This window comes from Triturus cristatus, chromosome 7 (genome assembly GCF_964204655.1).
Source record: "Triturus cristatus chromosome 7, aTriCri1.1, whole genome shotgun sequence".
NCBI lineage: Eukaryota > Metazoa > Chordata > Amphibia > Caudata > Salamandridae > Triturus > Triturus cristatus.
In genome coordinates this window covers 168,762,822-168,778,773 of record NC_140590.1, presented here as the reverse complement: position 1 = coordinate 168,778,773, position 15,952 = coordinate 168,762,822, and the positions used below count along the sequence as shown (strand labels likewise).

General features: G+C 45.7%; 1 protein-coding gene across 1 annotated transcript in view; it reads right to left on the bottom strand.

Moving 5' to 3' along the window:
• LOC146809136 (IgGFc-binding protein-like) overlaps positions 1–15,952 on the bottom strand; it is a 453,503-nt gene that overhangs the window by 262,873 nt on the left and 174,678 nt on the right. Inside the window, exons 13-14 of the mRNA XM_085615950.1 lie at positions 13,858–14,428; positions 9,413–10,011 (exon numbers count right to left, since the gene is read on the bottom strand). Coding sequence (XP_085472076.1) covers positions 9,413–10,011; positions 13,858–14,428 — 1,170 coding nt within the window. The remainder of the gene's footprint in view (positions 1–9,412; positions 10,012–13,857; positions 14,429–15,952) is intronic.

The following is a 15,952-nucleotide window of genomic DNA, read 5'->3' as shown; positions in this document are numbered from 1 at the left end:
TCCCCACCAACCACAGATAGGCCCACTGGTATATCTGTCCATAACGTCATCAGTCGTTCTACTAGATCCCACGAGAGTGGAGGGGGGGCGTAGACACAGCCCAACACAACAGGTTCCTCCCAGACCATGCCCTGCAGGAACAAATACCGCCCCTGAGTGTCCGCCCACGTCTTAACATGTGTATATGGAACCCGGCGATGAATCATGATTGCCACCCACATGACCCCCTCACAAAGCCCACGTGAAACACCTGAACGTAACCATATCACTGAAAGCAAAGTGCCTTCGATCCCATAAGGTGTTTTTCTTGTATCATGAGTATGTCAGCGTGGGCCCTCTTAGCCTGTTGTATGGCCCCATGTTTAATTTTGTCTAGAGCCCCCCTGAAATTCCAAATCACTATTTGAAGGGTACCAGAGGGCTCCGGGGAACTATCGAGCGTGACTGCTATGAAAGACCGTGGTAGCGTGTGCTGGTGCAGAGAAAGGTGTTTGCTGTGTGCAAGGAGGCCTAATGTTAGTGTAGAGAAGTGCGACAAAAACAATAACAATAACAACCCAACAACCCCCCCCACCCTATACCTCACCCTATACCTGTCGCGGCAGGTGAGGCCTACAGACCCCAACAGGGGGTCCTGGTACACCCTGTCCAAGGGATCTCCAACAGCCCATTGTCAACAGGCACTCTCTCCGTTGGGGAAGGTCCAACAGAGAAACCGTGAGGATGCAGCCGCACCATCTCATCCGTCCACAGAATAACTCCTTCTGGAGAATCGAAAAGTGGGTGTGGGACCGATCACCACCCACAACCGGGCTGGATATAACAGTGCGTAGGGAAGTCTCAGTTCTCGAAGACGGGCCTTGGCCGCCAGAAACGATTGCCTCTGTTGTTGAACCAGTTTTGTGTAGTCGGGAAAGATCAGTGTATGAGCATTATCAAAAAGCAGAGGTCCCTTTGCCCTGGCCTGTTTGAGAATAACATCGCTGTCATGATAATTCAGCAACTTTGCGATGACCGGCCTTTGGCGGACCGCAGGCAGAGGCTTCTGCATAAGAGCTCTATGGGCGCACTCCACCACAAAGCAGAGAGCCGAGGACTCCGGGGGAGGCAACTCTCCAGCCACTGAGTAAGAAACTGTTCCATATCTCACCTCCACAGACCTCCGGGAAGCCGACAAAGCAGAGGTTGTTGCGCCTGGCCCTTCCCTTGGCATCCTCCACTCATGCCACAAGGCCATGCTGAGTTTTCTCCAGTGTGGCCACCCGCTTCTGTAGGGTGGCGACCTTGTCATCCATGCCAGAAATCCAGGACTCGGCCCCCAAATGCGAACCAACGTATTCTGCAAATCTTGCCGTAGGAGCATGACATCGGAGCAGACCGCCCCGATTTTAGCGTCCAGAACATCCCTGGACTGCGTAATAGCAGCCATAAGTGCGGTGTTGTCCGGCATATCCGGCAAGACGCCTTGTGCTTCCCCGGGCACCGCCAAGGGGGCCCCAGGGTCTGTAAATTTGTCGAGTGTGCTCTGCTTGGCCGAGCCCCCGCCTGCCTTGTCTCTCGTCATGGCGGCAACCGAACCCTCCAACACTCAGGATATCTTCGAACCGACTCACCAAGCAGCTTTGTCAGAGGACTGCAGGCCTGTTTGAGCCAGGGAGAGGGAAAACACACTCCCCCGTGCGAGTTGAGGGGGGGGGGCGCAGAGGTGTAAACACGCAGCCCGCATTACCTGGTCCGGCCGCCGACTGCATGACCACCAGCAAGAGGGTGGAGAAAAAAGAGGGGGGGGCCCCGGGGGTGCCAGAGCCGGTCAGAGGGTGTCCACGGGCAGCCGCCCACTGCCGCAATGCCACTGTGCTCCGCCTAGGCCCCTGTGCTGATTCCTAGGGTGGTCGCATTCACACGGACATCTACGGCTGAAAGGGCTCTCTGGTAGGAAATCAGGGGGATCCCCTCCTCTCTTCGTTGTCCCTTCAAGGGTCCGCCTCCAGGGTGCACAGCAATGGCCAAAGACCGCCGGGGCCCCCAGCATCCCGCAGTCTGTGTGCACCACAGCAGACTCACGCGACCCGAAATGGCCACCAAAGCGAGTGTGCAGCGCAGCCAATGAAGGTAGGGGCAGAGGGCGGCTCACCAGACATCGGAGAGCCAAAGAGGCCCAGACCCAACATCGGCCAAGCAGCAATGAGGCAGCCGCCGGCCCCGGTACACAACTTCGCCTCCCCCACTCCACCTGTGGCCCGATGTGGCTGCCGATAAGCCGGCAGCTGCCCAGGAGGGGGAGCGAGGAGGGAGACGACCACACGCCGGGCATCCACGGCTTTGACCTGCCAGGCACTGCCTCCCGAGACCCTCTCCGCACAGTCGGTCACTGCAGGCTCACCAGCACCGTCACTGCTCTCCGCCGAGGTCCCCAGGCACGGTGAGCTCCGGTCACCAGCCTGCACTCCAGACCGGCAGGTTATGGCACAGCACAGTCGCCTGCAGGCCGCGCCCCGGGCCAGCGCTACCTTGTCTCTTTGGGCAGTAATCCACAGCCAAAACAGGGCAAAAAGCAGAGCCCCCACACGTGCCCCACCTGGGACACAATTGAGGAAGGCGAAACAGATCGGAGAAGCAGGATAAGTAAAGTATAATTGCCTAGGCTGGACAGAGCTCGCCTAACACAAGTCCGCCATCATGACTTGCCCCTCCTGTTTTGCATTTTCTGCTCATTTTTCTGCCCTCTGTTTTGCCCATTCTGCTTGTTTTTCTGCCCTCTGTTTTGCCTTTTCTGCTCGTTTTCCTGCCCTCTGCGTTGCCTTTACTGCTCATTCTTCTTTCCTCTGTTTTGCCCTCTCCTGCTCTGTTTTGCCATTTCCTCTTATGTTGCTGTACTCTATCTTTCCTTTTTTGCTTGTTTTTCTTCCCTCTGTTTTGAATTTTCTACTCATTTGTCTGCTCTCTTTTATGCCTTTTCTGCTAGTTTTTTTTGCCCTCTGATTTGCCTTCTCCAGCTCTGTTTTGCCTTTTATGCTCGTTTTTCTGACCTCTGTTTTGCATTTGTCTGCTCATGTTTCTGCCCTACAGTTTGCCTTCAGGTTTGCCTTTTCTGCTAGCTTTTCTGCCCTCTGTTTTGCCTTTCTGCTCGTTTTCTGCTCTCTGTTTAGCCTTTTCTTCTCCCATGTCTGCTCTCTGTGTTGCCCTCTTCTTTTCTGTTTTGCCTTTTCTGCTCCTTTTTGTGCCCTCTGTTTTGCCATTTGCCCTCTTTTTTGCTCATTTTTCTACCCTCCAGTTTGACTTTTCTGTTTTTCCGCCCATGTTTTTACCTCTTCTGCTCTGTTTTGCTTTCTGCTCATTTCTCTGCCCTCTGGTTTTCCCTCTGCTGCTCTGTTTTGCTTTTACTGCTAATTTTTCTGCCCTCGTTTTTGCCCTTTTCTGCCCAGGAAGGAGATGTGGCTGATAAGGAAATTATAAAGAATGAGGCTGGGATCCAGAGGTTAACCTTTTGATGCACATATCAGTGTGGTTACCTCCAGGTGTGAACTCTAGTCACTCCCATGGCCTGTGTTGTGGGAGTATCAGCTACGGGGTCTCTCCTGCTGTGACAGGCAGCCTTTCAAGAGGAAGAAGAGAGAAGAAAAGTGTGCACTTCGAAAGAAGCAGAACCACAACATAACATTTCAAACCCCAGACCCTAATAAGTAGGGGACGTTGAGTCCCCCAATATTTGTCATCTGACAACAAATCACACAGGCTGCATTAGGAGGTGAAGCTCCACAAGACTTCTAACTGCGACCAGGACTGGGTGCCAAGGCATGCTAGTATCCCTGAAGGGTGAAGGGATATCACCAATGGAAACCAAGACCACCTGCTTTGGAGGGAGCGAGATCCAGTGGGGAGCCCTGTCAAAAGGACTTCTGCTGCGAGGTGTAAGGAGACAGCTGCTGCACCGAATGGGTGTAGAATCTGACCTGCCCTGTGGATGGTGGAGGGCACAGTGTGTACATCGACCTCACTAACCAGAGTGGGAGTGCCAGGAAAAAACCCTCTCCCCTGATGGGGAGCACTCAACTTAGCTTGGAGGAGGAAGCACCGAGCGCCGGAGCTGCTGGAGCTGGTCGTGCAAGCTCATGGAGAGCCAACTCCTGCTGGGTGCTACTGCGTCTCTGGCGTCAATACTGATTCAACCAAGCAAGACTGGAGCATTGGGAGTGCTCACGGTAGGGGCAACGGCTGAGGAGTTGAACACTTTCTCGCTGCTGGAGATGTAAAAAACCTAATATTGGCCTACAGGGCCCAGGGGAACTCGCTGCTATAGGTGCTGACGCAACAAATACACTTTTGACTACTTTTTAAGACCCTTGAGTAAGGCCTACTGGTGAGCCTTCCCTGGATGCCCTAATGAGCTGTTGTACGCGCACAACCAAATCTAATCTAATGATTTAAACAAAGTTCAAAATGTTGTATTGTGCTCCTGGGGTAGCGTACTCTGGTCTTCTACGTTATCAAATATTGTTAAACTGCGTATCCTGTGATGGGATGTGTCCCCATTGGACACTAAAAGAACCCGATGGTGGGTTATTCCATTAATATAAATTCTTTGATATCCACCATGATAAGAACCAGTATTATTCCAAGTTGTTTATGATCATTCTGATTTTTTAATCCGATGCACATGTATTATTCAATTCATACATGATCTTGATATAGATATTTTTATACGGCTATTCCATTGGCGTTCCAATGCATTTCGGGTAAAGTACCCTTCATCGGGTTAGTTGTTTTGTGGCGAAAACACCATGAAGCAACTAATCCGAAGCAGCTAACCCGAACTAAACAACGGCACTCCTTTTCTTCTTAGTGCATTTGTGGTTAAAATCTGGACTCCAGGACCAATAAAAAGCTTGAGGAGCTGTCCCGGAACGCAGATAATCATGATAATGAGAATTAAGATTATCAGGAGTTGAATTTAGTTTTCTCACTTTGATCAATTCTTGAGGAAAAAAGACACTTGGCTTTCATGACTCATCAACGGTCAGTATCAGGCCTATTTAGGAAACTAACACATACAGTGTGACTGATTGCACCGATAATTACCGATTATGTAAATTTAAATTGACTTACTAAACATTCTAAAAAATGTATAAAGACTCAGGGGCATATTATCAAGCACGGCGTTAAAATTATCGCCGCTTTAGCGGCAGAACATTGCCGCTAAAGCGGCGATAATGGGCTTGATAATATGCCGCAGAGAATTCCAACAGAAGCCCATGTTGACGCCAGAACATGGGCTTCTATGGGAATTCTCAAGGGCATATTATCAAGCCCATTATCGCCGCTTTAGCGGCAGTTTTCTGCCGCTAAAGCGGCAATAATTTTAACGCCGTTTCTTGATAATGTGCCCCCATGTTACAATTGCAGAGAAGAGTTTGTTTTGTGAACTCCATTGCAGCTGAGATTGGAGCCGTGCAAAAGCAAGGTCTGCTTATCTGGCTGCTCTGGAGGACAAATGATAAACTTTTTAACAGTCCCAAAAAGTTGGTTTTCAATTTCCTTTTGTGTTAGCCTGATCTGGCTTCAACAGTAGCCTTGTTGCGTTTTCTTCAGTCATGTTGGGAACATTTGAATATATATCCTCTCTAAGGGCCCGATTCACAGAATTAACTTAAGACAAAATCCTAAACTTACTACTTTTGGTATTCACAGAATACACTTACTACTTTTGGTATTCACAGAATGCACTTACTACTTTTGGTATTCACAGAATGGATTTATGACTACTAACTTTACGTCCGCACTCGGGCCGGAAATTCTGGCCCGGAGGCGGAGCTTCCGGCCTGGAGGCGGGGCTAACGGCCCGGAGGCGGAGCTTCCGGCCCAGAGGCGGAGCTTCCGGACCGGAGGTTGGGATTCCGTCCGGTGGCAGAGATTTAGCCATGGCCGAAATCGCCACCTCCGGGCCGGAAGCTCCGCCTCTGGGCCAGAAGCTCCGCCTCTGGGCCAGAATTTCCGGCCCGAATGCGGACGTAAAGTTAGTAGTCGTAAATCCATTCTGTGAATACCAAAAGTAGTAAGTGCATTCTGTGAATACCAAAAGTAGTAAGTGCATTCTGTGAATACCAAAAGTAGTAAGTTTAGGATTTTGTCTTAAGTTAATTCTGTGAATCGGGCCCTAAAGCTTCCATGGTAGTCTTTGACAGGAAATAAGTCACACCATCAAAACAGCTGCACAGTTAGAAAAAGCCGCTCCAACTGACTAACCCGGCTGTGTACCCTACCAAGGGATTTTCCCAATAGCATACTTCTTGAAGGGTCTGCTTCCTGCAAAACTGACATCCAATGACATCAAAATCAGACAGGGAGTACAAGAGGTAGGTTGTTGCAACAGCCAACAATATATGGTGAATGACTGGTTTCCATCCACCTTTACATGAACAAGTCTAATTGAGGCCTGCTTCATTATTAAACCTGCTAGCTAGATCCAAATGCTGAACTAATCAACCCAAAGGTTACATTTCCCTAAAATTAAGAGATGTTTAAAGTTAGCAGTTAGACTGTGTGAAGTTCTAGGTAAATTAACTTTCAGGGTGCACTGGCCTAAAAAAGGCATGAAATGAAAATTCATCTGAATTATTTTTGTGTCCAATATTATTTGATTTCTCACAATAACTTCTAATATACCACCTTTGCCTAATAACCTTCTTTTCAACACCCATTTATCAATAGTTGGTACTGCACTGTATGTGTGAATACAGCATGACAAGTATATGCAGCAGTCTGGAATCAAAAACATGCATAAACCCCATAGAGTGCAAGGATTCCCCTCAACACTGTAGAGAAATCAAGTGAACATGGCCCCATAACAACCAATGACATATTCTTAGCGTCATAGACATGCATAAATAACTCATCATACTTCATGTAAATACGCATTGTATGACAAGTATAGGCATACGCCCCAAAAAAGGATGCATGTTCATATTACAAGCAGAAATTAGCAAATGTCCTGCATCAGTATCAATTGCATATCTCCTGCATCTTTTGCTCCTAATAGAGCAGTACAATTTAGTGCCCACCCCTTTACCTGCAATTCATATACCTAATATCTGTTTAATTGCATTTCTCTGTGTGCATTTTATTAACATGCACAGTTGTAGGGAGTGTCTATATATATTTTTAATGACGCACACCAGTATATGTAGCTGAATTATAAAAAAATGCATTCACCATGAAAGAAAATGTATACTTTTCTCAATTTGCATTTGATATAATTATTCATGCTGCCTGTTTTTAATCTGGTGTTGGCCTAATCTGTAACTAGGCCTTAGGTTTTGGTTTTATAAATTCTTTTGCAAGTGTCTTGCTTTCTCTCCTCTGCAGGAGCCCTATGAATGTGCTTGTTAATTTAGAAAAATTAATTGTTCCACTTGTTAGACTAGGGAAGGACGGATCCTATTAATTGAAGGTAGGCCCTGGATATGGGGACTGAGACAGTGGGAGATATCATCCCGTACTACGCAGACCGGACCGATTTTACATCCATGGTTGTCCTGATGATTGCTCCTTTTCTGGGAGCTATGAAACAAGTAAGCCTATCTGCTCCCTGACAACTCTTTCTTTGGGTTGGTTTGCTTGGTGGAAGATGATAAGAAGAAGCTTTCTAGAGTCTTCTTTCATGCTTTAGTTGTGTGCTCTCTGGAACAGTAGACCAGACCATGTCCTGAGAAGACTTTTTTTTTCACTACTGATTTCCCCTGCCCAGAGTCTTAAGCTTCATGCCTTCATAGTCAGACTCTAACCATTGAACCTTAAATGTCCTTCATCTGATGTTGATACTTTCCTCATAGAATTCCCCCATACCACTTTCGATACTTTGAGTAGAATAAGGAGGCTTCTTGATGGAAACTCCATGGGTAATATTTTGTCTTCTGTATGTGATACTAGTTTGCATTTTCTTTCTAATAATATATACATTCCGACTGCATGATCATTTAAATATGTACTCTCTTGCGATATGCCTTCTACAATTGCTGCTGATTGATTTGACCTGTAATCTGAATTGAAAAGATAATAAAACCCTTACGGTTTGGACACCACCCTCTCTGTCATTCCTCTGGGTCCATATTGGTTTCAATGTTTTTGCAATGACGTTTTGATGTTAGCTCCTTTATTACACTTCAGGTTTGACAATCAAAAGTCCATACGACCACTGTGGGAACTTATGTGATCATTTCACCAAGAGAATGAGATTTAAGAAACCACACTTTAACACTGTATACATACCCTTCCTTCGGTACATAGAAAGACACCGACGCACACTGCCATATACATATTATTAGGCCCTACTTCACATGCACTCAAACACAAACACACGTTTGATCATAAGCAAGTTAATCTGCCCATCATCTAACACTCGTGCACATCCATACACATTCAGACATAAACATGGTCATGTTCCCTGTACAACACTCACACACACAACATAGCCTCCCCCACACACTACACATGCACAGCCTAGGTACCACAAGTATATCACTCTACAGAAAGCTGGCAGAATAACCAGCATCCACCTGATCCCAACATCAGAACTGCTGCTCATGCCCTGGTACTGTCTCTTCTGGATGATGATAAGACCCTGCTCCAAGGCCTTCCAGACTCCCTCCTGACACCCTTTATGGGTGTCCTATATGCAGCAGCACCTCTTAAGCAGAGCCTAAACATGTATGTTCATATCACCCACATCATAATTTGAACTCCATTGGCTCCCCTTGATGGCCTGTACCATCTTCAAAAGCAGCTGCATCATTTACGAGGCCATCACAACTAGCAGTCCCGCTTCTCTTGCAGACAAACTTACCATCTCTAGTTCTCGGCACACCTGCTGCAAGGACAATGTCAGAGTGCAGGCTAGGACGTGTAAAAATAAATGACAAGATAGCAGGCCTTTTCCATTAAGTACCCAGGATCTAAAACAACATCTCTATATCCATAAGGACTACCCAATGCTGCTGCAATTCAGGACAGATTTAAAGATGGTCCTTTTTAAAGAACACTGCTCACGGTGCGGTAGCAATCCAATAATGTTCTACTCTTATATCACTTGTTGCGATAATGCTTACCTTTGCCTCCATAGAGTGCTCCACTGCCTTTTGGCTAGGTTTGTGCTATCTAAATACCACTTACATGAAAACATTGGAGGGATATGCATATATATCCCTTCACATGCATGTGCCACTCATCACTAGCATGCGCTCACCTACTGTATGTCAACATGTTTTAGTATGTTGCAGTAAGAATTTGAGTGCAAAATAAAATATTATTTGATAATGCAAGACTACGTAAGTAAATTTGCAAAATACATGTGATATATAATACTGTCTTTTAATCTACTCTCAGATCACTGCTGTAACAGGAGGAGGTCATACCGTACCAGGATCTTCCCAGGGTAGTCCTTGCTTAGGGTAATCTCTGACCCATCCAGCTCCAGTGTCACCTCCTTGGTGAATGATACAGTCTTGAGGCCACGGTGGTCATTCTTGACTATGACTCTGAACGGAGTCAATGTGGGATCTATGGATGTTGTTCCAACCAGCAGATAGGCACAGGTGCCCATGAAATTGATATGTCTCGCATCGTAGGTGTCGTAGTGATGATCTCCCCATGCTGTACATTGGGCATAGCTGACTGGGAAGCAGCCAAGGACACCATTAGCCACCATACATCTTTCACTGTCTTTGCATTTCACAGCCTGGCACACCACCATGCCCAGGGCAGGGTCACACCTGCAGCGCCTTTCACAGTTCTTGTCCCCCCAGAACTCCTCATTGGGCTTGTAGTACACACCGTTGTCAGCGCAGCCGCAGTTGTCGACAGCAACACAGTCGCCAGAGCTGAGAATGAAACCTTGGTCACACTGACAGGTCTCTACCGGTGGGTCAGTGCATCTGTCTGGAGCAGTTCTGTCCAGGCATGTAGCAGGGCAGGCGTTTCCACGAGCCTCATAGTGGCTGTTTGGTGGGCAGGGTAAGGCTGGAATAGCAGAATAAATCAGTGAGTAACACAAGCACAAGTGCAGAAGGCAGCCTACAATAAAGCTGGTGAAATGAATTTCACATGAGATATCGGTGGATGCCATGAGTGGAATGGTCCAGTTGCTATCTTGTTTTGGCTGTTTTAGGAGTTAACATCAAAATTAGAACTATAAGTTTTGTGGGGGACAACCCATAAGAGGTCATTTTTTCACATTTTGCCAGGACAACTCTGGTGAATGGGGAACACTGCTTGAAAGAAGGGAACATCTGTAGTGATTTGCCCATAAAAGTTTAACTGTGTGTGTTATGCCTCATTCCAAATAGGGAAATTAGGAATGAGAAGGAATAGAATAGGGACTGATTTAGATCTCGGCAGATGGGTTACTCCGTCACCAAGGATGACTCATATCCCGTCTGCCAAAATATAAATGGGATGCAATGGGATTTCAATTTCGGCGGACGGGATATCCGTCACTGTGGCGAGTTCTAAACCAGGGTCATCGTCATAAAATGGAGAGCCCGGCGGGATTATCCCTCCAAAGACGGCATTGCTTATAATGAACCTCTATGTATTTTAGTAACATGAAGCACATGCAGAGGTGTTTCATTTCCCTAAGTCATCATGTTTAATAATGCAGAATAATCAAGGAAGTTTGATAAACCCTTGGGTTTATCTGTGTTTTCTTTCACTTATTTATTTGCACAGTTTTCGAAAGCGTGAACCAGGCATCTAGGTCTTCTGTGCGCTATCCAGATATGAGTAAAGTGCATGAAGGATATGAAACCTAGGGCCTGGTGTACATAATACGTTTGCAGTCTCAGGCACTGCTATTTGTAAAATCATGAGGTTTTCAACCCCAAAAGATTATTTTGCGGTGTACTACTCCCCTTTTGTGAGTTGTAAAAGCCGTTTGCATTACAAGCGAGGGACCGCCCCTGAAGTGAATTGAATCAGGAGGGCGCATGGAAGGCGCGTGCTGTTGCAAAGGCAAGTCACAAAGACATCACATTCTTGACACCCGAGCTGTGGAAGGTGTCTGACTCCCTTTGTTAATCATGTTGGGCAGGCTCGGGAGCAGGAAGTGATCCTGCGACTTTAATCCCTGCATTCACATACCCAAATCAGTACTCGCTGTCTCCACAGACGTGATCTGCTTTAAATGCTGGCCCAGCGATGGAGGTCTGCTGAAGCCATTCACGCGGGGTTGCAAATATTGGGCAGGTTGTTCTGCAACCCACTGCAAAGGGGCAATTTGTGATGCCAACTCTTTGCATTTAGGTTGCATTACAAGGTGCATAGGTGTTCTCCATCCAGTTAATGTCCTGCACATTTGTACGTACAGGTTCCCGAACAGACATTACTACATCGAGCTTGTAGTCAAAATACAGGCCCACAGGATGTCCGAATGTTGTACAGAACAGAATAATCTATGCATGTACAATGCAAGCCTGGACCTGACATAAAAAGGTCCTTTTTGCAGATTTTGGGTCTGGCTTCGATTTATCAGCCCATACAACTAGTCACAAAGCAGATTTCTGCAGTGAGCAGTCCTGCCGATGTGAGCAGCCACACCTTTGAGAAATACTTTGCATCGATGTATATCCTGTAGCCGTGACCAATGGGTGTGTGTGTTCGTACACAGTGCATCTGAGTGCAGTGGCGGTATTCCCAACAGAAGTGTAATTCCCGTTCTAGAGAAAGACACCCTTGGGATGGTCTGCAAAGGACTAGTGGACGGCCATGGCAGCGGGTCAGATAAAGTCTGAGAAGTCTGGCCCAGGAGGAAATTGGGGAACTAAGAATAAGTAGGAAGATGATAAAGACAAAAACATCTACAATACGTCTACCAATGCCAAGCGTAGCACCGCCTTGTGGTTAGTGGTGCAGCTCATCACAATGGGAATTACACTTGAGGGAGTAGTCAGCCATTTGTAAACGTGCATATGTAGCCTCCCACGTGTTGAGCATGCCTCAGACTCTGAAAGGGGATTAAATCCAGATGTTCTAAGGGTGAAATATTCTGGTTTTCAGACGTAGTTGGGAACTCTTACAGTGCATGCCTTCCTTGGAAACTGCAGTGTTACCCGAGCTGCTGAAATATTCCAACAATATTCCACTAAAAGTAAACAATACCCAAATACGCAGGTTCATATTTAAGTGGTAACGCGTATAAACATTGCTGTAGTAAGATTCCACATGGGGCGCGAGCCTGCAATGAAATAATGGCATATTATGGTGCATGCAGCTGGTTTCTATATGAGAATGCTGCAAGCGTATGGCATAGAGATGGCTGCCTAGAAGAGAGGTATACATAAAACCACGCCCATGCTGCACCTACACTCAAAGCTATCATTTACTCCAGTAGGTGAAAAGTAACATTTGTTATATTTGGAAATAATTTGTGATATCGTTTTATGGGCAAATAGGCCTGAAATCAATTTTGTTTTGCAACATTCTCTTTGAGACATCCAGCAAGTAGCCCAGACATGTTACTGCTGAACATCAGTTGTTACTTTGCAGGTGAATACATCAGGAGTCATTACATCGCAGCCATTACGTCAGGACAGCGTTTTAAACGGACAGATAAAAGTGCAGGTACTCACTATTTAAATAACCTGTTTGCTCCTGAGAAGTGCCTGTACTCTCCTATTAAATATATTGCAGCAGTGCTGAGAAGTGCCGGGTCTCTCCTATTAAATACATTGCAGCAGTGCTGAGAAGTGCAGGTACTCTCCTATTAAATATATTGAAGCAGTGCTGAGAAGTGCAGGTACTCTCCTATTAAATATATTGAAGCAGTGCTGAGAAGTGCCTGTACTCTCCTATTAAATATATTGCAGCAGTGCTGAGAAGTGCAGGTACTCTCCTATTAAATACATTGCAACAGTGCTGAGAAGTGCAGGTACTCTCCTATTAAATACATTGCAGCAGTGCAGAGAAGTGCAGGTACTCTGCCTTTTAATATAAAGAAGTACAGGTACATAGTACAGTACCGGACATTACCTGTCTATTTAAAGCACTGCACCAGGAGTACCATTACATCACAGTATTTCACTTCAAAAGTATTTCAATTTGTAAATAAGTTGGTAAGTATTGAGGCGAGAGAGGTACTTTCAACACAAAAATCTTTATTGTTAAAAATATTATTTTAATCAATTCACACACACATATATTAAAGTTGATTAACCTAATGACGCTCTTTATAAATTAATTTCAATATGAATTGCATTCTTATTAAATATATTTAAGTAAATGTAATTTTACTTTTTTGTAATATTAATTAATGTATTTAAATTGATATCATTTAAATTTACAACTCACTGGACCATAAAAGGCTATTACTACCCCTATTGGAGACCCATTGCTATACCCTAAAAGTACATCCAAGAATAATGATAGTAATTGAACTATTTTTCACATGGGCTACAGCTGCACGTGCACCTCAGATTTGTACCCAAAAAGTGTCCTTGCTTGCTGGGAAGATGAAGAGCTGGCACATTTTTCCATAACACCTGACTTCTTAACACAAGAGGAAATGTGTAGTCTCACCAAAGTGCAGCCTCATCTGACTCCCTAACCAGAGACAAAGGCATGTACCCATAATGAGAAAGAAGAGAGAAGGGGATAAATATGTCAGGATCAAATATCACTTGGTAAGGAGACAGCACCACCATAAATAGCCTCCACAAGTTTGACACTTCCTACATTTAGTGAATAGAGTGTGTAGCATTTACAAGGTGAACTATGGATTTTTGAATGTGGTTCACCCTGCTTTGAGCACATTCAAACTCCCTTTGGGACTCTATAGAGATAACACAACTAAGACCACATTGTCTTACTTACGGCATCCAGACGGCATCCTCCAGTCGTATAGCATGACGCTATTTTTCAAGCAGGTGCTGGCATAGGCGCTCAGTGCCTGGCAGAGAATTTGCTTAGCTCCCCCGTTCATACAGACATCGTAGAGACAGTTGTCGAAGAATTTATCCGGGTTCACTTTGGAGTGACATTCGCGGAATGGTCCATCTGTGCTGTTGCTGATCAGCCCGCAGAACTGGTTGCCGCTGTACAGGCTTTTCATGCTCTCCTTGCAGGTAGGGCAGTTCCCAGAGCAATAGTCCCAACAGAATGGGTCTCGGTCGTATACCTTCCAGCTACGAGCCCAAGCTACGATGTCAGTGACCTGGTTGCGACTGGGATCAAACATGTCATCCGCTGCGTTCTGATTGAAATCCCCACAGAGGCCACCAGTGGTGCCATAGTAGCTGCTGGGAAGGGTCAGCACACATTGCCAGATCCAGTCGTAGCTCACCTGGAGGCCATTCTCTGCTTTTAGTAACACTTCAAGGCCGCTCAGGTACACTTTAAGTAATCCTGCTTCCTCGTAGGGCAAGTTGTATAAAACGCCATTGACCTAATTGAAATGATAAAAAAAATACATGTTATGTTTCCAACCAGATCTCAGATCTATACACACACACACTCCTCACTCAGAGCATACCAAGACCGTTATACTATGGGGCATTACGCTGCAGCGGGCAGAAGGGCGTAAGGACCATCCGCGGAGCTTCTGACAGGCTCTGCAAGGTGGTGCATCGAAAGACACCATAATCCCCTAATGACGGCGTGGACATGGAAAGGCTATGAGGAAATGACTTTGGGGGTCCCTAGCAGGGCCCTCTTCCCCTGGCCCTCCGCTGTGTGGCCTGGAGGGCACCTATGGTGCTCTTCTAAACATCCCTGCACTGAGTGGCAGGCACCATGAGATGCCTGCCACACAGTGCAGGGATTTTTGCAAACATCCATTTCACTATGGCAGCATGTGCTGTGGGCCTTTTCCGCACGCCACACATGCTGCCATAATTCAATGGAGGTTTACGACTGCTCTATGGGTGGTCGTGTCCAAATTGCGAGGTTAGAACTGCCGACCTATTGTCGGGCGGTTCCAGACAGAAACTGCACCCGCCACGACATCATAATCAGCCCCTATGTATAATGTTTAATGTTGTAAACAGAGAAAGAAATTAAAGACATTGAATGTCAAAATATTGCTGACATCATTCATATAAAGAAATTTCCATTATTTTAGTTTTCTCCCAACATGCCCGTAGTATGGTCCCCAGTAGATTCCGTTCACTATCAATGTAAGAGTTTCATTGGTTAAAGACTATTTTATGTTGTGCTGTGTTGCATCGTGCTGAGCCGTGCTGTTATGCTATATTACATTTATATAGTGTTACAATGTCTATGTGGACCTTGGGGCAATTTAAAGAGCAGCTTCAATGAATTTAATTTTTAATTTCATTGATTGTAGTGGAAGGGAATGTTCAATTATTAATCTTTAGAGGTGTACAGTGTGGAATAAAACAATATTGACGATTCTGAAGTGGTCCGGTTTCAGAGTAAGCATTAACTGAATGGTACTGTACCCGGGACCAAACTGGGCAAACTCCATGAAATGGAGGAAATGAAAGTAGTGCACAACTGCTAATCAACAGAGACAACAAGTGCTCAAATGTTGGCAGAAACAGTGTGTATGGCTTCAGGCTGTGTCTGGAAGAAAGAAAACATAGCCCCAAAGTATCAAAGTCACAATTGAGGTATAAACATAAGAAAACAATGTAACAAAGTAATACTAGAGCAGGAGTTAGCTTGTCTCCTGTTAATTAATGATTATCAACATCTTCTACTTCTATGGAATGCGCTTGCCTTTACGTACTATCATCTAGAAGTAGAAACTGGACAGCTGCCAACATTTGGTGACTGACCCTTCCATCCCATCACATCACCTCACAAATCTCCACCTAATTTAAAGATAGCCGAATTGTGTTTTTCTCACCAGCTGAGACACTGCTGGTTCTGCTTTCAGGAAAACCAATATAACACGATGACTGCTGGCAAACAGAGAACAGGAGGCCCACCTTATTTATGGCAGGCC